We start from the raw sequence: 27,210 nt of genomic DNA, 5'->3' as shown, positions 1-27,210 counted from the left end.
TTGTGCAGACTCTCTGCCTTGTACCTGACCCTGTTCTTTGCACAGTACCCATTCTCTTTGGACAGTAAGCTCCTCCAAGGTGCCTTGCATTCCACCATGTTTGTAAGTACCGGGGGCATCCATGGGACTGTCTGAATAATTAACCCCTTGATTCCTGAATCATTGCAGGAAAGAAATGGAGTCTTCCTTTGGATTCCAATATATGATTGTTGGAAGCTGCTGAGAGTTGGAGCAGCAGCCAGGAAGAATAGTTGGAGCAAGATGTTGAGGGAATCTTTTATCTTCAGGCAAGAGAAGAGGGGTGTTGTAGTCAGCTGGAGGGGAGGTGGATGGTCTGACGGAGTGACAGCATTCAGTGGAAGGCAGATAAGAGCTGGTGAAGTGGCAGCTTGGAGGCAGGGTTTAGTGGAACTGCAGGTCACAGGCAAATGAGGAGAGGATCTGGTGGAGGATTGGAGAAGGAGTAGCTGATGAGAGGCGGGTCAGCTGGGAGAGGTGGAGTGACCTCCTGGCCAGCAGCGGAAAGCTGAGAGGTGGCAGAGTTCAGGAGCCGGGGAAGAGCTGAGAGAAGGTAACGTTCAATCATTTCTACAGTGTTTGTTTCTGAGCTATTGTAACTGGTGGTCACTTTGTGCTTTTCTTACATAGGCTTTTCAAGAAACAGATCCTGAAAAAAGGAGCAAAACCACCACATTGCTTTCTCTAATGTTTCTTGTATTGTCAGTGATCAGTTTAGTAACCCACATAATCCAGGTAAACTTCACTACATTGAAAAGTCAAAGCTAAGTATCTGGTCACATACATTATGGTCATGATTTTCAGATCTCCTTGAGAGGCTGTTTTGGGAACATAAGGCAACTTTGTATTCACTATGTTTCTTATAAACTGTTCCAGAGCCAAGCCACTGAATGACTTAATGACTGGGCTGGTATGGAATACAGAACCTTACTCTTCTTGATTGCCAGTTACAAAGCAGCCCAGGGCACCAATGCCTGAAAGGTGCTGCTGACCGGTCTGTGTCCTGGGGGAATGCGTTTGGGTACAGCCCAGTTCCACTACATTTGTGTGTATGTTACAAAAAACACCGCCACAGTCGGCAATGTTAGATAGTAGAGTGAGTAGTGAGGCTAAGGAATGAGTAAGCCAGGAAGGTGACTTCACTGCTGACCTCTGCAGCTGGCTGCAGAAAAATGTGGGTGGGGCAGTATGATGAAACTTCAGTTTCCAGAAATACATGTAGTACCTTTCACCAGCTTTAAACTAACCTCTGAAACCATATCCCAAAACACTGTGTAGTTTCTGTAAACTGTGTGGCTGAACGGTTGAAATATCATCACATTTACAGGAGGTTGTTCTAAATATGACTGTACAGCCCAACACATACAATTCAACTGTTTTATTTCTTATTCTCCCTTTTCAGGGATTCATGTTTGGAAAGTCTGGGGAAGTTCTGACCAAGAGATTGCGATTTTTATCATTCAAAGCATTGATTCAGCAGGTATGGGTCACATTTCTGGGTAAGAGCAATAGACAGCAAATATACAGCACTCCTGCCATGTGAGCCAGATGGCTTTTGTGGGCTGTTTGTATAACACCATGAAAATTCCTGGTTCCATACGGCCTGTCTAGAGCCTCCCTTCAATACGGCTTCAAGAGAACCCATCCTTTTAGTGAAATTTTAACAATGCACAAGCGGCAAGTCTCTGAGCACACATGCAAAACAAAATAAAGCAAAAGCATGTACAAATTAACTCAGTGCTGCTAGGAGAGCTTTCTAATTTTGATGCCATCTCTTTCAATATAGACCATACTGAAGAGTGTATAAAACATGCATGTATCTGAGTGCATTGGTATATTTGCAAAGATTAACAAAACAAAATCTCTATCTGCCCCGATGGTCATGATATAAATGTTTAGATAAATAGGTTTAGGTCTGTTTGCATCAAACTCCATAGCAAACGGACCATATCGTAACAGGTATAGGTTCTCAAAGCATTATCTTTGCTCACTAGAGTGGTTTCTCTAGTAAATATGACCAGTTGGATCAGAAATGATTTACAATAATACTATTGCAACATGACTGTCCTTGGATACTCCCTGTTGATGGATCCCTGGGAAAGGACACACCTCTATTTGTTCCTGGCAGATGATTCTCTGTGGGTGGACAATTTGGCACCTAGCACACCCATTGGTAGCGCTTGGTATCACAGGGTTCTGCATATGCACAGGAGCATTCAAAGGAGATAGGGGAGGAGAGGGAAAATTACAAAAAAAACCCAAATATCTCCTTCTTTTCCACTACCTTTAAGGATAATGACGCTGATTCTCCTCCCACATGCACCCATATCAATCAGGCCTAGCTCCACAAAAGTCAGTGTAATATAAAACATGTAGGAGAGGAGCACTGTGCCCATCAGATGTTGATATGGGCGTGGAAGGCACTCCCATTATGGTGCATGACACATACGTGACTACATTCTAAAATCTTTGCAGTTAATAGCACCTGGATTGTTACCAGTTTAATGTTCTGAGGGTAAGAATAGTTTATTTTAAGATGGTTTTTAGTTTATCTGACAAATGTTATGCACTCTTTTTTTGTGATGAACATCTTAGTGCTTATGTTGTCTCTCTCTCTTCCCCCCACACACACATGCTAGTCAAGCTTTAAATGTCCATACACTGTACTAATGACCCTGACAAGTCTGAGTTACTATAAGAACATTTCATTTACAAAAGCAAAAATAACTGAACCATCTGTTCACTTTCAGGAGATTGGGTGGTATGACGATCATAAAAATGCCATAGGGGTTTTGTTAACCAGACTAGCTACAGATGCTTCACAAATCAAAGGGGTATGTTTATTTTTGTTTTTACGTTTTGCTTACAAATATGAATTGCTGTGTTGGCAAGGGACGATGAAGTTATTTTGGAAAACGAGTTGGTAAATCTACTCTAGAGACTGGCTGACACATTTAAATGGCACACTATCAATGTCTTGGAAACCGTTTCAGTAGTCCCAATTTATGACTATCAAAGCTTCAGCAGATGTTCGTATACCTTCCATTTCCTTGCTGTAAGCTGCTAAGTAAACAACTTAATAACTTTAAAAGTAAGCCATGTCCAAGGGCCAGTGTAAGCACTTCTGCACCACTTAAACCGCATAATGGAGCAAAGTCTTCAGTGTATCAAGTGGCCGTAAAGCCCCTCTTCGGTTGCTTGGAGGAGCTATAGTTGTGGGAGAGTTGCATTGCAGCCCATGCCTTGGCCTCTTGTTGACATGGGTAGATTTCTTCTTCCCAGCTCTATCCACTGCATTTCATGCACAGAAAGCCTGTTTATGTGGGCTTTAGGGGGTGAAGTGAGTGGTCATTAATACAGAGTGTCAGTGATAATAGAAGCTTGAGGGACTGTGTGATTTCGGGAGTGGTATAGGATAGGAGCCACTGAAAATCCTGCAAATAAGTATGGCAAATTTTGCAAAATTTGCCATAATCTCCCCTTTCCTCCCCACCACACGACCCAATTAAAAACATTCTGGAACATCAGCCATACTTCTTAAAATCACTCCTGAGCAAATGGTAATGAGTTTCCTGATTTATTCACTAGTTTAGTTTAAAATTAAATTAAATTTTTCTACTTCACCTGTCTTTTAAAAAAAAAAACCCTTCTTCAACTCCTGGATTCACTAGATCCTCAGACTCACTAGATTTCATACCCTCCCATCTCTTCTTTACTGGCCAGCACAGAGTGGGAATCAATCAAATATTTGACTGAACATACAATTACTTGAATCTTTAAAAACTGCAACTTAATTCTTGAGGATAAGGTCCATCATCCCAGCTGTCAAGGTAAAATGGGAAAAAGGTGGTGCACAGGATCCAAACTATAAAAAAAGAGCTTAATAGAGCAAAATGAACATCAGAACATTGCATTCTCCAGAGCAGTGGTTCTCAACTGGCTGCGAGCAGGTTTCAAGGGATCCGCCTAGCAGGGCCAGCATTAGACTCGCTGAGGCCAAAGGCAGAAAGCCAAAGCCCCACCTCCTGGGGCAGAAGCCCAGGGCACTGAACCCGCCACACGGGGATAAAGCCAAAGCCTGAACAATGCAGCTTTGCAGGGCCCCACCCAGACAATTGCCCTGGTTGCTACCCCATAATGCTGGCCCTTGCTTTTATATGCAGAAAACCAGTTATTGTGGCACAGGTGGGCCATGAAGTTTTTATAGCATATTGTGGGGGGGCCTCAGAAAGAAAAAGGATGAGAACCCCTACTCTGGAGAACAAAGAAATATCTGTGTGTGAGAGATGAGGTGGGTGAAGTAATATCTTGTATTGGACAAACTTCTGTTGGTGAGAGAGAGAGGCTTTTGAGCTTACACAGAGCTCTTCTTCAGGTCGTCATCTTCACGAACAGAAGTTGATCCAATAAAAGATATTACCTCACCTATCTTGTCTCTCTAATACCCTGGAACCAGCACTGCTACTGCTAAGTAAGTGGGCAGCCATATGTTATGCTAGCTGAAGTCTCAAAGTGATCTTTATGTGTAAGCCCCTAGAGTATATGGCAATAATTCATCTTGTTATTGGTTTGATTTTATAATTTTATTGACCATAAGTCTCTTGAGGGCAGGAAAGCCTCTGGCTAGCGAAGAAAGAATCATACTTCCCACCCAAGGTTTTCTTGATTTGTCCACAGTGCAATATTTGAAGATGGATTGTTTCCACAAAACTTTCCATTTCATCTGCAGGCGTGAATAGAGCTGGCCAATATGTTTTCAGTGAATGGTATTTTTGCTGAACTATGTATTTTTAGGGGTCCCAAATCTATTCATGAATTCAGGTCAAATTTGACTAATCGTCAAAAGAGATAGGGAGGGAGATTTGTTTTAAGTCTAAATGTTTCATTTTGACCATTTAAAAATATGCCATTTCTACTTTTGTTCTGAAATGGCATTTCATTTTCAAATTTGACCAAATAAAAAAGAGGAGAAAAACACAGCAAATGGCCAAATCAATACAAAAATTGGGGGGAGTTTTTAGTCCACCAAAATGTTTTGGTCAATTTGAAATTATTATTTTTTTATTCGACAAAAAATTTTTTTTTGTAATTGGTTCAGTTCTAATCAAATCAATTTTTCCCCCCTGATTTTTCCAGTTTGGCCCCCAGTCTGAAGAATCCACTATTTGCTCAGCTCGAGCCATGAGTATTATCACAGTTTACATAGATCCAGTGTGCCAGTCATCACTTTTAAATTTCTTGATGACATGGATGTGCAGATCCTCAGGGAGAGTAGAGCTCTTTGGTGTGAACACTCATATCCTGCTGCTAACACTGCTGAAAAACAAAGTGCCTAATTAAAGGAACCTGCAGCTTCCATTATCTTCAGCTGATACACAGCACCTCTGAAAATCAGGCCCTAGGTGCCTTAAACTAGGCACCCAATAACTGAGATTCCCCAAATTAGAGGCTGTTGGCTCTTCATGATTTCTGTGCCTTGTTGTGGCACAGGAGGGCCCTGATATTTTTGTTGAAAATGTGGCCACATGGGCTCAATTCATCAGGCTTCCTGAACCTAACCCACAGATAGGGGTATTTTGCATATGTAATTGTCCATATGAGTTTTTGCATATATAATTGTCCATTTTAAACGCACAACATTTATGATTGTTCTCCCTCTGAATATTTAATCCTGAGGAAACAATGATTTCACACATTTGATCTATATTTTGTGTGTCAAGAATTAACTCTAACTTTGGACTGTTTTGTTTGCCTTTGATAGGCTACTGGAAGCCAGCTTGGCCTGTTCACTAAGGCTGCCTGTACCCTTCTGACCGCCATCATTATTGCTTTTGTATATGAATGGCGATTAACTTTGCTTATCCTGGCCTGCATTCCTTTCATTATTGCTTCAAATGCTATTAGACTGAGCTCTGTGGCTGGTCACGTATTAAAAGATCGAAAAGCTTTGGAAGTGGCCGGAAGAGTAAGTTCTCCCAATATAAACTAAATGGGTATAATGTTATATTGTTTAAATGACATTGTTAGTGATGATTTTCTACAGAAATTACTCTGAAAATATATGAAATAAAGCAGTGATAAAGAGAGAAATTCTATTATAGTGGGATGCTAGCTCCACTCTAGCTAAGGTTGAGGATGACTTTTCTGATTGCTTTAAAATCCACACAGTTACTCATAGTGCCTTGTAATTTAATGGCAAAAAAAATATGTTAACACAAAGTTAAGGTTTCTTGGTGGCATGTCGTCCCCTAGAGATCCTTGAGTTGAGCAAAACTCAAACTTCTGAACATCAGGAATTGCAGAGTTAAGGTTGTCCTCTTTCAGTAATTCCCCAGTACTCTCTGTTAACACACATACCTTTACTCTGCCAACCCCACAGTTGCTGAAATGTTCAAGCTCTTCACTTTCTTCTACAGTCCATTCAGTGTCACCCACAGGATTCCATCTAACGCTATGAAAGGACAAAAAAGGATAGGGGAAGGTTGACCATGCTAGCTTCCCTCTAGCCTCTTTCAGCTATGCCTCACTGTGCACGTACTCTCACTGGCCCTTGGCACTATAAAGATTCAGAAGGTTCCAGATTGTGGCATACACAATCACACTTAGCCAACTTCCCAGAAATAATATCATACAAGTATAATGTTCGAACTGCTTTACAGCCTTTTACAGCTCCCGTGCCCTGATGGTACATCTCAGCTGGGAGGTCTGACTCCCAGCTCTCCTAGACATACCCATGCAACTCTGCTCGAGCTAGTGCACTAAAAATAGCAGTGTAGCTGGGGTAGCCAGGATGGTGGCTTGGATGAGCCTAACAAGTAGTATGTACCCAGGGGGTCTGGGTGGGTTTGTGCTCATGTGGCTAGCTCAAGCCACTGCTCGTGCCACCCTAGCTATGCACAGTGGGTACATCTATGTGAGCTGGGACTCGCACCTCCCAGCTTAAGTGTAGGGCTACTGTTACACACAGGATACCATCTCAACCTACACTTTCACTTAGCCATCCTGAAAGCATTAGAATCCTTTCAAATTCCACCTCACAGCTGGCAATATCCTTTGTAATTAAAGCCTCGTGCCCTGTTACTGACATAACCTACACAATTCCACATAGAACTGAGGCATACTTCATCCTGAAGGTACACCTGCACCTCCTGCCTTTCTCCACACATGCGCACACACACACACATCTCCTTATGTCTGAGTCACAGCTCTGTCATACATCTCGCTAACATACCTACCAAGCAGAGCTAACTAGTTCCTCTACTCTTCAGTACAGCTCCATCTGCCCCTGAGCATACTCAGTTTGCCTGGAGTGTGCATAGATAATAAATGCTTAGATTGCTCAGAAGCCAGCTCGCTACTGGAAAATACCCTTTCTAATACAGCCCCTGTGCCCTGCTAATGATATAATATAAGGTACACAATTCTGCACTGTACTGGTGCACACAAGATCCTGAAGGTACACACCTAGCTCCTCCCTTTGTTCAGGCATCGGAGGATGGCAAACACAGAGTTTCTCCTGTCCTAAGCTCCGCTCTCACACACCTCAGAGTGATTCACACATGTTCACATCACCAACACACTTACCAAGCAGGCCCAACTACTGCCTCCACCATTTAGCGTAGGTACACCTAGCATCCTGATTGCAACTGGAGTCTATGCAAATAATTCCCATTGGCTTCTGCCAGCTCTAGGGAACAGATGGAACATGGGGTGGGAAGCCTTTTTTTTTTTCTTGTGCTGTAATAGTGTTAGATGGAGCCCTGTGGGTGAGAGTGAATGGGCTGTAAAAGGAGGCAAAGAGCTTGTACACGTCAGCAGCTGCGGGGTTGGCAGAGCAAAGGCATGAGTGTTAACCCGGCACTGCAGAAAAAGGGCAGAGGTAAGCTTGCCTGCACAACCATACTTGTGCATCTCCTGGTTTTCAGTAGTTGGAGTTTTGTTCCACACAGCGTTCTGCAGGCACACAGCATACCCCCAAGCAACCTTAACTCTGCATTTAACGTCGTTCTTTGCTATGGAATTTCCTAGGTTGTTTTTTTTTTTTAACAGGAAAAGCTATGGTGGCATTAGGAGGTAGTGGCCATATAGGCAGTTGTACATATTGTGTTCCACAATTAGTGTACTGAGCCAGCTGCACAGCCCAACACACACATTCATCAGCTGTGCCTCACTAGCCCTGCTTCAGCACACCGCCCCAGCCATGCTTCTGACCAATTCACTGCATTCCCCCATCCCCATTACTATGCAGAGGCTTCCCTATTGTAAGCCAGGAACACCTCTCCCTGAAGTCTTCACTCCCTCTGTACTAACTTTTCTATTGCTGTCACTTCCTCCCTACTCTAATCTGATTCACATGCAGTGGTTGGGATAAAGGACAGCTGTGTTACAGTGGCATAGTGTTCCTCGTCGGGTTTCAGAATGGCTAGATTTTGTAGCAAGCTGGTGGGAGAAATCACTGCTAGGGTTTGTGTTCCAAAACACTGACCATTTTATGTTTGAGAGAAAAATCCTCTGACCCCTTTCCGATAGATGTACCCCATCTCCAAAAACCGTGAGGTGTCAGCACTTGTAATGGTTTCTGGTCAGCCATGAACCCTCCAATTTCCCGATTAATGTTCGTTCAGTAGCTTTCCTGTAGCGTTGGGGTGCACTGGTAGAGCTGGGGTATAGGAAGGTTGAAGTACACTGAAAGGGCTGGGGCTGCAGGAAAGTTGGGGTGCATGGGGATTGTGGTGCAAAGACAGCTGTGGGATGCAGGGGGTTAGGATGCCAAGACCAAGCTTGGGGTTGGAGTGCAGGAAGGTTGAGGAGCAGGATGGTTTGGGTTTATTGGCAGTGGGGGCACAGGGGGTTGTGGTGCAGGGCTGGGGTGCACTGGCAGAGCTGGGGGTCACGTGCCTCCATCACCTGAACCTCCGACCTCGTACCTCCCTTACCACCTATTCCTATTTACCCCAATCCTCCCACCCAGCAGGGTTGCCAATTTTGGTTGAACGTATACCTGGAGGTTTCATTACATGACACAATCTTTAAAGATTAATCTTTAATTCCTGAAAAACAACTAGGAGTATGGTGGCTTTGTGGATACAGACTAACACTGCTACCCATTTGATACTTTAATTCCTGGAAACTCCAGGACAATCCTAGAGGTTTGGCAACCCTAATTCCCAGAAAGTTTACACATCCAATTTTCCACCCAAACGCTTAGATTACATTTCTCCCAAAATGAAATGACCACCTATGACTCTGACATTGTAGCAAGCTCCAGACGCTCAGTTCAAAATTCCTTTTGTCTTAAGTTCATCACAACCCCCTACCTATCTTTAGCAGTGTTAATTGAAGGGTGAGTTCACAGCCATCCAGTGGTCTGTGATTCATCTTCCAGTCTTTAGTATCTACCTATGAACTCTAGCTCTAGAGTTCTAGCTCTAAGTTTTTTGTTTTTGTTTTTGTTTTTTTAAAAACCCACCACCTAGAAACTTTTTTTAAAAATGGCTGGTTTTAGGGCTTCTTTCCAGAACATCTGGCTCAACAAATGTTAAGTTTGGGTCACTAACCCTACCTTGCCATCTCCTGAGGTGCACCACTATAAATTGGTGAATCTTATGGGAGTGAAAGATACGTGTAGTGATCCAAATTTGGGGTCATTTGACCAAGGGGTTCATGAGATGCCATCCCCCACCAAATGAGCAGCTTTTCTAAAGGTTCATTCTAGTAATGGTTTTTTGCCCATGGGGCTGATCCTGGCACAAGGGTCTCATGCACTTGAGGGTTACCCCCAGAAAATTCATTGCACCCACTAGCCCTTTAGGGGAAGCAAGATTCAGAACATTATTAGCAAAAGAGTTTGGCCATCCACTTAGGCTCTTGAGTAAAGGTCAAGCACTCCACAACTTACATTGAGCATGTATATAAACCAACCCCAAAGGATTTGCAGGTAGAATATCGTCATAGCAGCTGGATAGACTGAAGAGATGTGTAGTTAGTGTTTGTTCCTGAACGTACCCAGCTAGTGACCATTCGAGGCCCCCTTTGTTAAAAATCTGGGAGAGCGTGTCTGGCATGTTGCTAAAATCTGTTCCTACCAGGCTTTTGTTTTGGAGGGGGCGTGTAATGTCATCAAAGTATTTTTGTTTAAAAAAAAAATAAGCATGCAAATGCTTGCTGGCAAGAGAGGACTATTTTAGGGGAATAGGGTGAGAGGGAGTTTGGGGCTGAATGGAGAAGAGACGGGATTATGGGGAGGAAGACAAATGGGGACAGGTGGTAGAGGAGGTTGGGTTTAGGGAATGGATACTGGGAATCAGACATGAGGGTTTGTTGCAGAGGGTCTGGGCGGAATAGGGACAGCTTCACATTCTCCCTTTCTGTCCCTTTTGTGTGTGTACGCTGGAATCTGGGGGACCCCCTAGCTCTCTAAGGGAGTCAGCCCCTCTCACCACCTTCTGCATGTCAGGTGGAATTTATGGGGGCCTTGCCTCTCTGGGGGTGTCTAACCACTGCACCTGTCCCGCATCTGTTTGCCAGGCTCTGAAGCTGCCTTGCCTACCCATGGGGATCTGCCTTCCATCCTGCCTCTCATGTGAGCCAGGGCTGCAGGAGGCATTGCATTCCGGGGGCATCTAAGCCCCTCTCCCTACCCCCTCACATGAATTGGAATATGGGGTGCTTTGTCCCTCTGAGGGAGTCTGGCCCCCTCTCTCTATCTCTCCCCATGTGAGCTTGGATCAGGGAAGTCTGGGTCCTCTGAGTGGGGAGCTTAGAACAGGCATACTCAGAGCATGCCCCACGAATACACTGCTGAGAGAGGGGTGAGGAGCTGAGAAAGGGCATGCTTGACGCATATCAGAAACTCTCCAACTATGGGGAGGGGGAATGGAAAAATCCACTGGCATGAATGGAGCAGTTCATATGCCTCAGCATAGGCACCAACTTTTCCTGGCACCAGTGGGTGCTCAACAACAGCTGTTTCGTGGCGGCAAGCGCTGGGAGCTCGGGGAGAAGCAGAGCTGCAGTGCGCTCAGGGGAGGAGGCGGAGGTGAGCTGCGGCGGGGGGGCAGGGCACCTACCAATTTTTCCCGGGGGGGGTGCTCCAGCCCCGGAGCACCCACAGAGTCGGCGCCTATGCCTCTCAGAGCTAGGTTACTAGGTGTCTCAATTTTATAGGGACTGTCTGGATATTCGGGGCTTTGTCTTATATAGGTGCCTATTACTCCCTACCCCCGTCCCGATTTTTCACACTTGCTATCTGGTCACCTTACTCAGAGTTAGATTCTGGCTGGATTCAGGCTGGGTGTTCACTTTCAGCTGAGAACATCTCATTGAGATGAATGAGCCACTTCACACCTCTCTGAGACTGTTATGATGCTGATGGATGTGTGGAGCACCTCTGCTCCATTGGTCTTCTAATTTTATACAGTGTTATAACTGAGCACCAGCTCTGCTCTAGCTAAGGTGGGGAAGCCCTTCCTGTTTAAAGGATGACTACTAAGTATGCTAAAATCTGTGTGTTTACACAGATTATTTTGGAATTTGCTATGCGTCATGAAAGCATAGGGTAGGGTGAGTGATCAGAAGGTGGGGTCATTTGAGTAAGGAGTTCCCCACAGCCTCCAGGGGGGAAAAAATGTTCACAGATTGTAGAAGCTTTGAAGTTCTAAGCTCACCTTGAGCAGAAATCTGAGAATGAAATGTAAACTCTTGTTTTGTTTTAATTTGGAGAAATGGAATCTGAGCACAACAGATAGTTCGAGAGCCTTCTTAATTATGGTTGAAAAGAAAATTAATTACAAGGGGTGATTTGCAGTGCAAGAGTTAAATGGGAAGAAGGGAGCTGTTTGGGGTCTGGAGCAAGGGATGGGGGAATAGGCACCGACTCTGTAGGTGAAAAAAATTAGTGGTTGCTTAGCACCCACTGGCAGCCTCCCCCCTCCCGCCCACCAGTGGCCCCGCCAATCAACTCCTTCCCCCTCCCTCTCAGCGCTTCCTGTCCACCACGATCTGCTGTTCTGCAGTGTGCAGGAGGTGCTGGGGGTAAAGGGGAAGCAGCGGAGATGAGGTGCACTTGGGGGCGGGGGCAGAATAGGGTAGGAAGAAGCGCAGCAGGGGGTGGGAAGATGGGAGTGGGGCCTTGGGGGAGGGGGGCCTTGAGCAGAGGCAGGAAGGGGTGGAGTGGGGGGCAGGGCCTGGAGCTGAGTGGGGGTTTGAGCAATCCCGGGGAAAGGAGGAACCTGGCACATGGTGAGGGGGGATAAATGAGGATCGGTGGCAGGGGAAGGAAGAAGGGTTGGGGGCTCAAATAAGGGGAAGGGAGAGGATTAAAGGAGTGTGAGGGGTGGCAGAGGAAGCTGGTGATTTGGGGGTGGACTGAGAGCCCTGAATTCTCCCCTTCTGTGTATATGCTTGGATCTGGGGGAGCCCTGCTCCTCCATGTGAGCTGGGATCTAGGGACCCTGCTCTTCCTGAAGTGTCTGAGCCTCTCACCTTGCCCCCAAATGAAGACAGGATCGGGGGGGGGGGCTAAAGAACATGCAAATTTAAACATCTGAAATCTAGAAAATGAAAAGTTAAGATACACGTAACCCTTGTGGGAATGCTGGCCAAGGAGGGGCAGACTGGGTGGGCCTGGCATATGGCTGGGAAAGCCTGGCAGGAGCAGGAGTCCCCACTGGGAGTGGGTAGTAGGAGTGTGGGGCTCACCCAGCTCAATGTGCAGCTCAGGCTGCATAATCAAGGTAGCATGCAGCCCTCCAGTGAGCTGCTGCCTGGAATACGTGTACTCAGAGAGCAAGGAGCAACTTCTTACCTTTTAATGGCTTCTATAGTGCCAGCTAATGCTGCTGCACAACAAAATGTACAGGTGGTGGGAGGAGTACTTAGGAATCACATATCAGCCATGTTGGCTTAGTAGAAAGACCTCTGTGTGACCTTAGGCAAATCATTTAATTGTTGTGCCTCAGTTTCCCTGAGGGTGATACTTGTTTTTCTTTTTTTAAAAAGAAAAACACTTGGAGAGCAAAAGATGAAAAGTATTACAGATGTGCTAACTACATAGTGATAGGAGTAGACTCAAACATAAGAGAATACTTCATATCTGTCTTGTCTCCTGATTTTAGATTTCAATAGAAGCAGTTGAAAATATAAGAACTGTGGCTTCATTAACTAGTGAAGATGCATTCTGTGAGAGATATAGTGCAAGTTTGAATGGTCCATACAGGTAAGATTTGCTTTCAAACAATTCTGTTTTTTAAAAGCAATGAATACATATTTTCTTAATTTAAAACAACTCAAGATTTATTCATATTACATTCATTTGCAGACTGAAAATATTAAACACATTAATGATTTGAAAGGATTTTGGCAACCTTTTAAAAAGGGTTAAAATGTATTTACTCGGTTTCTTTAAAATACCTTCTTAGATGTTATGTGTGTGTGTGATGTAAAATTTGTATATATAAGAGAGAGGGGAGAGAGAGAGAGAGAGAGAGAATGTAATGACCTGGTATAAAGTTTTAATTAACATGCATATGGGAGGTTTACTTGCTTCACAAGTATTGCAGCAGAATGACTTGCATAGGTCAAGTGGCAAAGACTTTATACTACATAACGTCACCATGTATTTCAACTTGCACTGCAAGTATGGACTTGCAGATCTTGAAATAAGGTGCATTTATTTTTCCCCTTTGGCCTTTTCGGTCACATTCTACAAGCTAATCACTATAGGGGCTAATTTCTAATATCCAAATATGTCAGACATTTTCATAGCCTCCATTTTATTTAAATGAAATGATCTACCATCCATTTTGTTTCTTTCCTCTTAAATACAGTATGTTTTAAGTAAAAGCAGGGATTGAAAATGATAGTCCCCAGCCAATGACAGTTTTATGATTCAATATTCTATAAACCATCAGTATGAGAAAAAAATCTATATTTCATTGGAGAAATGGGATTCTCAGCTTTAGCGCTTGTCTCTGGTCCTGGCAGGTCATTGTATTACAATATTATGATTTATGGAGAAACTATTTTGGAAAACATTTTAAAAATATATGAGCACTAGAGATAAGTGAAAATCTGAATTTCCATCCTGTGGGAAATTCTAATATTTCAAACTCTGTTTTGCTCTGAATTGGGACAAAAAGTGAAAATATATCAAATTTTTTCTCGGAAAGAAAACTTTTTAGAAAAATGTCAATTTGGGGGAGGAATAGCTCAGTGGTTTGAGCATTGGCCTGCTAAACCCAGGGTTGTGAGTTCAATCCTTGAGGGGGCCATTTAGGGATCTCGGGCAAAAATTGGGGATCGGTCCTGCTTTGAGCAGGGGGTTGGACTAGATCAGGGATCTCAAACTCAAATGACTACGAGGGCCACATGAGAGCTACTACATTGGGCTGAGGGCTGCACCACTGAACACCCCCCTCCCCTGCTGCCCTGGGTCTGCCCCCACTCTGCCCCTTCCCTGCCCCACCTCAACCCCCCCCTCGCCCCCAGGGGGTGCAGGAGAGGTGCAGGGTGCAGCGGGGGCTCAGGGCAGGGGGTTGGGGTGCAGTAGGGGTGCAGGGTGCAGCAGGGGGCTCAGGGCAAGGGATTCGGGGGGTGGGTCCGGCAGGGAAGCCTGCCTGCCCTGCCCTGCCCCTGCACCGCTCTGCTCCAGGAAGCAGCCGGGACCTGGCGGGTGCACAAGGGTCTGTGTGTTGCCCTGGCCGCTCCTCCAGGTACCTCCCCCGAAGCTCCCACTGGCTGGGATCGGGGAACTGCAGCCAATGGGAGCTTCAAGGGAGGTACCTGGAGGCGCAGCCAGGGCAATACACAGACCCCTGTGCACCGTCCTCCCTTCCCCGCCCAAGGTCCTGGAGCAGTGCGGGGGCAGGGCAGGCAGGCAGGGAGCCTGCCCTTGCCCCCGGTGCACGGCAGGCCGGACCCGCTCTCAGTAAATGCTAGGGGGGCGGGGTGCCGCGGGGAGCTGGCGGGCCGCAGAAAATAACCCCACAGGCTGTGTGCAGGCCGCACGTTTGAGACCCCTGGACTAGATGATTTCCTGAGGTTCCTTCCACCCTGAGATTCTATGAATTTAGAAATCGCAAATCCATTCCATTTTTGCATTTTCTCTCCAAACAAAATATTTTTATATTTCCAAATAATTGAAATATTTAATTTTTTTTTCTTTTCTTTAACTGACCTGAAACTTTTTGTTTCTATCTAGTTCAACATCAAACAACATTTCCCTGTTTTGGAACATTGTCTCTCTTATGGGCCAGGCTCCCTGCTTGGACTACATCTCCCATGATGCAGTGTGGTCTCCCCTCTGACTGAGTGGCATAATGCTTTATCGGAGTCACATGGCTATGGGTGCAAAGCAGAAGTATTTCAGTTCAGGTCAAACCAACCCAGAATAAAATATTTTGTACTTTTTTTCCGAATGGAAAATTTCAAATGTGCAGAAATTGCATTGTCAGAACTAGTACCAGTTTCTTTGTCACAGCAAGGTCTGCACGTAATTAAGGTAAACCAGTTTTACCATCCCACATAACAACATTGGTCACCACTGCACAGTGGGGTCTGAATTGCTACTCCCCTTCCTCCCTCTCTCCCCCTCCTCCCCCGTACTCAGAACAGGCAATATCTGCAGTGCTTCAGTTATGCTGTGTTGTAAACATTGACTTTTCTATGGTGACCACTACATTTATCCAAATTGTCCAAAAATTCAAGCATTCAAAGATCATAAGAGACTTATCAAAATTATCAGTTTGCTTTGTGTCAGATTGCTTTGGCCATCCATAAACATTTCTTCTGGAAACCAACATTCAAGTGTTAAAAGTTTTTGCCTATTAAAGGTAATTTTATCCTAAGGTCCTATCCAACAAACAGCTAGTTGTAATGAAGAGATCTCATTTGCCATAAGCTCTCTCCAGAGGCACCTTCATGGAGCCCCTAGCATGCAGCTTTATTCATTATTATTTGAGTGAGTGAGGTATAGGGTTTGCCACCCCTAATCCAAAGGTCTGACCTTCTCCCAGCCAGTCTCTGCTCTTGGCATTTCTTGACCATTTTTTCCTTTAACATAAATCTTTTCTTTTATCAGGGACTCTCTAACAAAAGCCCCCATATATGGATTTACCTATGGAATAGCCCAGTGTACACTCTACTTTCTTGATGCAGCAGTCTTCAGGTTCGCCGCCTGGCTCATTGCTAATTGTTATACAAACTTTGAAAATGTATTTATGTGAGTACACATGAGTCCAAAGACAGTGATTTCAACACATGTTAATTGTATATAAGTCTAATTACTGAGGCAATGGTGCAAAAGGTCCTACAGTTTAGAATCTGGTCAGGAGTTCAATTCAGGCAGAAGGGTTATTTCTTGGAGAGGAAGCATGGGAGCAGTTGTGTTGGCATGTATAGAGCCAGGCTCAGTTTATTTACTATGGAGAAACTTTTACTGCTGACACTTCATTGCAGACAATGGGCTTTGTGAAATGCCTCTGCGTGGAGAAATTACATACCATTAGCCACCCATTAAAAAAATATTTGTAGCTGTAATCTGTTTCTAATCCTGTGTGTGTAATTTTTCTAAGCCATAAAGTTCTTAGATTTAGAGATAGTGTTAAGTCTGTTTGTTTTAAATAAATTACGAATGTTGTTTTTGTTATGAACAATAATAAAAAAGTATCTCTTTAGATGAACTGAAAGATGTTTTGTGTTTTGGTTTTCAGAGCCTTTTTTTCAATTCTATATGCTGCTTTGAATGTTGGGCAGTCCATTTCTTTGGCACCAGATTTTGGCAAAGCTAAAGTTTCTGCCCAACAAATATTTCAGCTTTTGGATCAGAAACCCTTAATTGACAGCTATAGTGAAGAGGGGACAAAACTGGTAAGGCCATTTAGAATGTCCTTGAAACTAACAAACCTGGTGGTACTGTATTGTCCTTAATTGTATTAATCTTGTTAAATTGCCTTTTGCGATGTCACAGAAGACAGGACCAGACAGGTAAGGTAAAATTTAATAGCAATAACTTAATTTTATATTTGCTCAGTGCCATTTAATACCTTTTTGCTTGAGAAATTAACAGAATACTTTTAAGTGCAGTTCTAGTCTGAAAAGTGACTGGAAGAATGACATTTCATTCACCTGTTCTCTCCGTTGGGGCTATTCTGAGGCCTTGTCTACAGTACCGGGGTAAGTCGACCTAAGTTACGCTACTCTAGCTACGTGAATAATGTAACTGGGTTCAGTGTAACTTAGCTTAACTTACCGCAGTGTCTTCACTGTTCTGCATTGATGGGAGACGCTCTCCCATTGACTTACCTTACTCTTCTTGTTCCGGTGGAGTACCGGAGTCGATCAGAGAGCGCTCTGCCATCGACACCCGCTGAATCAATTGCAGCGGTGTCAGTCTCCCCAGGAGTGACGACAAGCCCAGAATTCTAACTGCTCTGCTTGAGCAATACAAGTATGTTTTCACTGCTTTTTACTCCTGTCTACTATGCAGCTGTGTCGGAGAGTGAGTTAGATTCGGTTCCTTCTTGTGCATCGTCCGCAGACTTGTTTGCTAAGTTCCAGTCAGTTACATCTGTGTAAAAGAGAGTCAAGGTGGGTGTGTTAATATCTTTCCTTGGACCAAATTATGTCGGTGAGAGAGACAAGCTATGGAGCTTGGACAGAGCTCTTCTTCAGTTCTGTGAAAGCTTGTCTCTCTCACCAACACAAGTTGGTCCCATAAAAGCTATTACTTCACCCACGTTGACTCTCTAATGACCTGGGACCAACATGGCTAAACAACACTGCATACAACTTTTGTGTAACCTCATTTAAGTCAAAGGGGTTGCACAAGTATTACTGAGGACGTAACTTGGCCTGCAGAACCTTTTGTTCCTGGTGATTATATGTGAGATGGAAAGAACTCAGCTTGTCTCTCAAAGCCCAGAGTTGACAGAAACTCATCTTTGTATTTATAAACTGAACACATTTCACACGGAGAGCACTGAGAGACCATAAATGCTTTTACAAGCAGAACCAGCCTTTCAGAAACTTGAAATTGCTTTCGAATTCTAGCTTTTGGATAGTGGCCTTGATTCAGAAAAGGGCTCGGGCACATACTGTAAGCATGCCAGTAACTCATGTGCACAACTTTAAGTCACACATGCTTGACTACTTTCCTGAGTCAGCTCCAGCTGCCCAGACAACTAGTGGTCCAGGGGAAATATCTTCTTGCAAATAAAGACGTTAATTGAAAGTGCAACCACTCTAGGCCAAATCTTGATGCCAGTGAAGCAGCTGCCTTTGACTTCAGTGAAGCTAAGATTTGGCCCAAAGAGTTTAAACCTTGAAAGTCCACTTGTCTAGGTGCTGTGACAGTCCATTGTACTTACAGTGCTGGTATTGTGGTTCTGGAGCTGTGCCACCCCCAAGGCATCAGACGAGGCTCCCACAGTCTCTCCTAACATCTCCTCCTTCATTCACCGTTGTCTTCAAGTCTTCTTCCTTGCTACCTCTTGTACTCAGAGCTCCCTTCCTACATAAAAGAGCCAATCAACTACCCTTTCCTTATTCAAACCACCACTTAAAACAGTTGTCCTTGAAAACTATGAATAATCCATCAAAGTAAAAATGTTTAACCCAATCTGAGATCTGATGTTCACCTTGTACTATGTTCATCCTGTGTACTGTGTGTTTAAATTACATTATTTAGAGAGTGAACTCCCAAGGGCAGGAACTATGTTTTCCACACACAATGATAGTGTCTGGATTATATGCATTGGTGACATAAAAGAGAGGTATTAGGGTTGTTTACTTACCTAAAGTAATGATAGCTCTTGTGAACCAGGCTGAAAAGGAATGATAGAAATGAGAAAGAGATGCGGAAAAGAACCCCTCAAGAAGGAGGTCCTGTAAACAGAAGATACCAACCCAATGTCATTGCATATTTAAGCAATAATAAACTGACAAAAATGCTCTGGGTTTGAAAATGCCATACCATTTCCAATTGACTTGTCAACACCTTCATTTAAATGACCATACTGAGTTGTGTTTGATGCTTCTGTACAAGATAGACAGTCTTCTGTCATACATTTGTATTTTCTACCGTTTCCAGAGTCAGTTTGATGGCAACATTGAATTCAGGGATATCCATTTTGTATACCCTACAAGACCAGAAGCTCAAGTTTTGCAAGGATTCAGCCTGAAGGTTAATAAAGGACAGACGCTAGCCTTGGTGGGAAGCAGTGGTTGTGGCAAAAGCACATCCATTCAGCTACTGGAGAGATTTTATGACCCTATGGCAGGACAAGTGGTAAGAAGAGATTTGTGCAGCTATTAACACTTAGAGCTTATAGAACTGTTCTTCAAACTATTTCACAAACATTAAAACATCCACACAACTGCCCTCTTGAGCTGGATAAGTGTTACAGGTCCCGGTTCTGCAGAGAAGACTTGGGACTTGCTTAAGGTAGAGCCGGGAGTAGAACTCAGGATCTTCTGACTCCCCATCCTGGCTTTAGATCACTAGATTGCATCTCTTTGTTGATTTACTTGATATATTGGAGGGGGCATTAGAATATACTTCCCATAATGTAACCCTTGTCACTAGTCCTGTACTCATGTTAACGTGACACAATTTGACGTCTAATTCATCACTTGGTGAGACTTTCGATGTAAGGCCTATTAATGATGATGGGAGCTCCAAAAAGAATAGCCTAGAGATGGGTGAGTCAAAGGATGTTTGAATAAATGCCCAAAGATTTGGATTCTTATCGGAGCTCTTCAACCATCTAGATCTAAGAAGCTCATGAACAGACTTTCTCATGAGATCCCTGGTACCTGCCATCATCAGTAAAGATGGAAATTCTGTGGGCACATCTCGTTATAGATTGGCAATTCCACATCTATTACGGAAGCTAGCAGAGCTAGACATGCACAAAAAATAATTCTCAGAGGAAAAGGTTATCTGAGCTTCTCTTGAATTTTCGAAGAGTTTTTTTTGGTTCAGTTCAATTTTGGATGAAAGATCTGGTCATCTATTATTAAATCAGAAGTGGTTCACCAACCACTTTACTTTTACTGTAACTCTAACACAGGTCAGAGGATTTTTACAGATTCGTGTTTCACATTTACATTGTATGCCTGAGGAGGAGTATTGCATTCTGCAGGGAATTATTTTTCCCTTTTTCTGTTTCTAGTTTGCAGATGGATTCGATATCAAGTCTTTGCATTTGCAGTGGTTAAGGTCCAAATTGGGTATTGTGTCACAGCAGCCTATTTTGTTTGACTGCAGCATTGCTGAAAATATCCAGTACGGAGACAACAGTAGGGTTGTCAGTCAGGAGGAGATTGAAGAGGCAGCTAAAGCAGCAAATATTCACACCTTCATAGAAAATCTTCCAGAGGTAAATGAAAATGTCTTTCCATTCTCAGTGTGGGGTAAATATTCACTGGGACCTATCTAAGCAACTCCCATTAATGCAAAACAATATGCTTTTTTGTTTTTTAAAAAAAGCTTATTTTCTTGTGTATCAATTCTCAGAGAGGAAAATAGGAAGCTGATGTTTAAAAATGTAACTTGCAATATGTTTTAACACATTCACAGTCATAATTAGCTAATTCAAATGCAAAATCCGAGCACCAGTTTTCTTGTTTTCCTCTATCACAGTGATGTTATATAACAACTATAAAAGAGACATTTGATTCTAAACCTTTATTTTCATTTCCTCATAAACTTTGCCAATTCTTTTTCTGTTTTTGGCTGAAACTTTCTCTAGTTTTAGTCTTATCTGAAAGGTAAAATGTTTCAAGTACATCTTAACCTTCATGTTTGCCATAGACTTAGTTCTCAAAGTGGAGAAAGACCTTGGAAAAGCCCAAAGAAATCAGGCATACTGTAAAGTTACATAGAATTGAAAATGACAATTGAAAATTTAAAAAAACAATATTTATTTTTCATTACCACCTAGTTTTTGAAAATGTATATGGAAGAAAGTTTTGGATGTGTAAGAAATAAAGGATCACCTCCTGAGTGTGGGTCTTTAGGGCCTTGAAATTATAAATGTCTCTTGAGATCTATATGTATAAATACAGGTGTCTTTGACTAGACACATCAGTGGTTGCATCACTTGGGAGTTAGTCTTTTTCTAATGCTGCGATGAATTTTCATTACAGAGCAGTTATCAATATGTATAACTGTAGAGATGCATTTTGATTCAAACAGTTACTAAAATCTTATAAAATTTTAATTATTAAAAACAATTACATTATTCTTTTTTCTTTCAAGGTGGAAATGCTTAATATAGTATATTTTTAATAGCAGAGAATGTAACTTCCTGTTTCTAACTTTCCTTCATAACGAATACTTACTTATACAGAAGTATAATACCCAAGTGGGTGACAAAGGAGCACAACTTTCTGGAGGTCAGAAACAAAGAATAGCAATTGCTCGTGCTCTAGTTCGTAACCCAGCAGTTCTGCTTCTAGATGAAGCCACATCAGCTCTTGACACGGAAAGTGAAAAGGTTAGTAATATGCATTATACTATTTGTAATACACACAAAATTATGGGGTTCGAAAGCTTCAATGCATGAACACAGACGCTCCGTCTACAATACAATTTTGGAAGTTCCACACAACAATCCTTGGCTCGCTCTCTGTCTACGGCCTGCTTTTTGTAGAGTGCCCTCAGCTCCTGGTGTCTAAATTGGGAGTTTATGGTGTTCAGCAACACTTGGGACTGGAGACAAAGTGGGATTTTCAGAACTGCTCAATTGTGGCCTGCCTCAGTTCCGTTAAAGTCAGTTATGAAGTCAATGGGACTTCTAATGCGTTCACAGTTAGGCCAATGCTGAGCACTTTGGAAAATCCCATTCATAATTAGCAACTCTGAGTCTGTGAGACAGGTGTCTTCAAACAATAGACTGTGATCTACTAGAGGAGGCCTTGTAAGGCAAATCACCAGTTCCTTCCTCTTCCCTTCAGCCAGCAGCACTAGCAGCAACGGGGGTCTCTTTCTGCACTATTTCCTGCTCTGTCTGGGTGAACAGGTGTTGCTACAGAGACCGAGAGGGATCCACTCTGCCAGTAGAATTGCTGGCTGTCAGGACAGAATGGAACAATGAAGTTTAATGTTGTCCTGCCTCTGTCGTCGTCCCAGTCCTTTGATCCACCTGCATTCAGCGGGTAAGAGATGACATGCAGGAGCAGCTGGCTTGGAAAAAAGGTTTCAGCAACACCTCCTACCGCTCAGGAGATGCTGTGCAGTGAAGAGAGAGTAATTAAGCTATTCTCTGCTGCTCAGCTGGCTGAGCTTCCTCACTGCATCCACCATCTCCAGGAGAGGAGGGAGACTCCACAGGGACAAATAAACTGTTCATTTGGATAGGGATGCGGTAGAAGTGAAAAATGCAACCATGCAAAATACCATCCAGTTGTGAGGCAGATGTCGGGATCCTGATTTTGGATTTTTATGGGCAACAAGAAGTATCTGGCATTGCTGGTGCTATCGGTGAACGTGCAAGTTTTATTCATGTCTGTGTATTTGGCTGGTCTGCTTTCTGCAAAATGATCTCAGTACTGTGCATGTCTGACTGACAAGTGCATATCCGGGGGAGGACAGAGGTTGTTTCCAACTACATGCCGAATTTAGAGAAACTAACAGATAGCATGCAATGTCAAATATAACACACACATTTGGTAAGCAGCCAATATCACAGACAGTTCATTACACCTCTGCAAATTAGTTGTGTTGCATGGTAAATCTAAGTTTTATGTTGGTCCAAACAAGTTCCTTATGGACCTCATTCTGCTAGCCCTTGTTCATGAGAGTAGTCTCAGTGACTTCAGTGGAATTACTCACACAAATAAAGGTTGTAATATCAGGCCCCTGTGTTTGAGGCCTCCTTCATGCATCGGAAGTACTGACTCCTAAACCCCAGTGAGGAACACCCAAGTTCTAACGTGAACTATAAAGGCAAAGGTGTAACCTGTGAAAGGGAAGATTCTCCAGGAAATAACAAGTTTTTTCACTGCATCTGTCTGCAGATTGTCCAGAAAGCCTTGGACAATGCCAGGAAGGGTCGAACCTGCATTATTATTGCTCACCGCTTGACGACTGTCCAGAACGCTGATGTCATAGCAGTGATTCATAATGGAAAAGTAGTGGAACAAGGGACTCACAGCCAGTTGCTGGCAAAGGAAGGACATTACTATGCACTTGTAAATGAGCAAGTTTCTCATTAACATTAATGTTACAACTAATCTATTTTTATAAATACGCACACAACCCACAGCTAAGTAATATTAAGGATGAGTGCATCTCATTACTGAGATGTCTGCAGGTTCAAAACATAGGCACATAGTAAAAAAACAGAGAACAGACATTTATTTTTTTCTTGTGTCACAGCTTTAGTTTACTTAATCCTATTGGTAAGATCCTTTGGGGCATGTTGGTTTGTTTTAAACTGCTTTTATATTAATGATTACAAGCCTTTCATGGAAATCTATATTGACAAAATAGATCACAAACTGTTTGTTTAAAAATGTATTGTTAAAACCTGTATTATTGACCTAACAGAACTTACTGGTTCTTTTGAAACCATTAAGGCTATTTCAAAAAGACTTAAAAATAATTATTATTGGCCCAATGACTGTGATGGCTCCTTTTTGGAGCTGATTAATGTCAACTATGTAAATAGCTATTTAACAAAAAGCGGGGTTGGGGGTTCACCATACGAAGTTAAATTTAAGCATTTTTTTCAGCTTTTTAAATGGAGTTTTAGAAATGTTGATCCATCTATAGTCATAGTGGTTTACACAGCTGTTATAATATTTTATTCTCAGAGTGTTTTTCCCTTAATATAGTCAACCATCATGCTTAAACAACAGTTGAGGAACATATGTCATCTATTTATTAGAGAGACAGACAGACTCGGTCAGCCCTGTTTTGGGTTTGCTTCTGGCAAACTCACCTTTTGGTTTGCCAAGGACAAAATCAAAACCACCTTTGGTTTTGATTTAGTATTTTCACCCTACAGGAGCTTGGAATATTTCATACTTTCAGATGCCACTACTTACTAGTGACAGACAAAATTTAAAAATAATTATAATCTCCTTTGCCCTTTTGTTTCCCTGCTTCTAGGTCTGAGGGAAACAAAATATAAAAACACATAAACTTTGCTCTCAACCTCACCAAAATACATGTGGCCACTCTTCCCCATTCATCCTCATCACCAATCAGCTTTTCTCAGCAGCTACCAGGAAGAGCTACTCCCACTACTGGCCATTGAGCCTCTGTAGACACATGGGGAGGGGCTGGTGAGTTTCTGCTGGCACCACCATGACATGTGCAGGCATGTGACTTTTCACTTCTGGTTATAGAGAAATCAGTGGCTGTTCTCACAGTATTTCCCTGTTATCCAAACTGGAATCAAATGTGTCTCTTTGTCTGGTTTTGTTTTTTACACTGGAACCAATTGTTAAGTCAGTTTACGGTAAAGTTGAAGCCTATAATGTGGAAATTCATTCAAATATTACATGGAGGGGATTGCCAAACTTAGTTTATTTTAAGGCCACGTAATGTATGAACTATATAACATCTGTACCTAGTTAATGGGATCTCATAGTCATATCAACACAGATAATGTAGAGTAGAGGCCAAAATGCTTCACTGCTCAATCTGCTTCCAATCTGATAACTTTGAACTTGTTTTAATAGAGCTGGGCAAAACATTTGAGGAGACATGCACAATTGCACATTAAAGGTTTAGAAAAGGGTTCTACTTTGGTCAACCGACAGTACATATGAGCTGCCACAACCATTAGGCATGTGGTCCCATCATTTTGCCATCTTAGAGACAGGTGTCAGCGTTACATATGACGCACAGGAAGATGATTGTACGTATATCGTTCTTGGCATGTTGCTTAACATTGTTCGTCAGTGCATTCCTGTGTGTGGCAATAGCCAGCCAAATTCAATCAAGTCTGTATTGCTGGAACAGTCGTTTTGAAATAAAAGGCCTGGAGGTGTCAAGTATCAGACCATTCTTTAAAATATTGTGGGATTAGAAGTTGCTGTGGCCAGAACAACCAGCTCTTTCTATTTAGTGTATTTTAGTCTATGCTTGGAGTATGCGTTCAGTGATGATGCTGATCTTATCTGTGGGGAAAGGACACGGCTCTGTGGCTGCACCTCACTTCTTAAAAAATGAATCTGGAAAACCTCCCACTGTATACATCTGGCCTCTTCACTTGTATTTCAAAGGAGGAAATTTTAACAGGAAAATGGCAAATACGATGAAGGTAACATGGGTCAGTTCACTTAGTCTTCCACAATTCTACACCCCCACTACTTAAAAGAATCAATATTTATTTATTTTCAGTGTAAATAATACACACCAATATCAGTCTCCCTTTAAAATTACAATCCAGAGCAATAAAACACAATGCAACAAAAGCAAATCCCAGACAACATAAAACAGCCAGACACCCAGAAAATGGAACAAACTCTTCTTCAGATTTGCAACAGAAACCCCACACAACCAAATGCCTGTTAAAGTATGTAGACTGTGCTGCATGAATCTAAGCAGATCTCTGTGTTGCAAGCTTTGGTAACAAATGATGGCCAAACACTCTCACCCATGGGGGCTGGGGGGTCCTGTAATCAGCCATATTCTCTGGTAGCTTCTCCCAATCCACCATAATCACCCTCACACCAGCCTGCTCTCATTTCTGCCCCAGTCTCACCCCATCACTGAAAGATACCCACTTGCATTTTCCAGTCCAGATCAGCTGGAGAGAGAGGCCCAGGCAGCCTGCAAATTGGTCAAGATACTGGCCAGCAGTGAAGAGGCAAAGGTGGTATTAAGCCATCTTTGCAGATTCCAAATTCTGGGACCAACAGGCAACAACCTGGTGTAAGAGAGAGGAGCCACTCCAGGGGACCTGTAGGCTAAAATGACATTTTAGCCCCACCTGCTTCTGCCTGGCCATATCTGCTACACTTGGTGCCAGAATAAAACCTTACTAGCATCTTTGCCACTCACCTCTGGACAGTATCTTGGCCAGTTTGCAGGCTGTCTGGGCCTGCAAAGCCAGAGGGTTCCCCTACTTAAGAGGATTTCTCCCCTGCCCAAACTGGCTGGTTATGTGGCCAGTTTGCACCAGTGTGGCCATGAGCCTGGCCCGCCATGCTGGCTGTTGTCAGCATTCTGGAAAAAACATCAGCCCATATCTATTCACTAACTCTAATGACCTCTCAAACCCATTGAAGAAGGGGGAGGGGGCATAAAACAGGTACATCACAAAGTATGTTATGTTAGTGCTTATCTAAGTGTGTTAGGCTATTGCTGATGTATGAAGTTGTGAGAGAACAAGAGTGCACCAAGATTTTGGAGAGCAGCCACAACATAATTAATCATTCAGCTCACCTGTAAATTCAGTATAAATTGCTGTCAAATTTGATTAACTCTTTGGGGTCAGGAATCAAATTTACACTGATACATGCTCATTCAAACTTCAGCCATGGTGAGGAGCATAGTATAAATACTTAGACAAACTGATAGTAGAAGATGCCAATTCTGCTGGTGTTAAGGAGTTAAATGTCCTTGTATTCTTATTAGCATTAGTGTAGGACAATCCCAATGGGTGTTGAAGTTCCCCTTGTTTCCTTCCCAAATATTTTACCTCCTCTACAGTCTATAAAACTCCTATTCACACCAATCCAAAAAGTGTAGAGGATTGTATAACTCCATAAAGAAGCTACTTCTCAAAGGCCTTATGGGGATAAGGAAGAATTTCATTGGAATCACCATTTGCAACCCTCAGATCCTTAGAAACTTTCTCCCTTTTAAAAACAGATTTGCTATCATTTTGAAAAATAAAAAAGTGTTTGTTTATTCCATTCAGCTGAAATGCTAAATTAGTGTGTCTTTATTTTCCAGGGACTAGCTTTATGAGTCTAATTTAAATTCTGAGCGAGTTTATGAAATTTTGTGATACAATCCATGACAGGCAATAAATAATCTGTCTATTCTTGGCTGCTGTCATAAATATAAAGGGAAGGGTGAACCCCGTTAAAATCCCTCCTGGCCAGAGGAAAATTCCTCTCACCTGTAAAGGGTTAAGAAGCTAAAGGTAACCTTGCTGGCACTTGACCAAAATGACCAATGAGGAGACAAGATACTTTCAAAAGCTGGGAGGAGGGAGAGAAACAAAGGGT

At 42.9% G+C, this 27,210-nt stretch overlaps 1 protein-coding gene across 1 annotated transcript in view; it reads left to right on the top strand.

Moving 5' to 3' along the window:
• The window catches only part of LOC311516543 (ATP-dependent translocase ABCB1-like), a 59,186-nt gene extending 35,758 nt beyond the window's left edge, over positions 1 to 23,428 (top strand). The window contains exons 19-29 of the mRNA XM_084620720.1: positions 649 to 753; positions 1,421 to 1,498; positions 2,769 to 2,852; positions 5,780 to 5,983; positions 13,134 to 13,234; positions 16,097 to 16,237; positions 16,728 to 16,884; positions 19,106 to 19,303; positions 20,190 to 20,396; positions 21,369 to 21,515; positions 23,038 to 23,428. Of these exons, the coding sequence (XP_084476846.1) occupies positions 649 to 753; positions 1,421 to 1,498; positions 2,769 to 2,852; positions 5,780 to 5,983; positions 13,134 to 13,234; positions 16,097 to 16,237; positions 16,728 to 16,884; positions 19,106 to 19,303; positions 20,190 to 20,396; positions 21,369 to 21,515; positions 23,038 to 23,235 (1,620 nt within the window). The 3' untranslated portion in view covers positions 23,236 to 23,428. The remainder of the gene's footprint in view (positions 1 to 648; positions 754 to 1,420; positions 1,499 to 2,768; positions 2,853 to 5,779; positions 5,984 to 13,133; positions 13,235 to 16,096; positions 16,238 to 16,727; positions 16,885 to 19,105; positions 19,304 to 20,189; positions 20,397 to 21,368; positions 21,516 to 23,037) is intronic.
• Positions 23,429 to 27,210: the final 3,782 nt, after the last annotated feature.

This window comes from Lepidochelys olivacea, assembly GCF_965140295.1.
Source record: "Lepidochelys olivacea isolate rLepOli2 genome assembly, chromosome: 2".
NCBI classification, from domain to species: domain Eukaryota; kingdom Metazoa; phylum Chordata; order Testudines; family Cheloniidae; genus Lepidochelys; species Lepidochelys olivacea.
The sequence above is the reverse complement of the archived record's forward strand: the minus strand, read 5'-3'. Positions and strand labels throughout refer to the sequence as shown.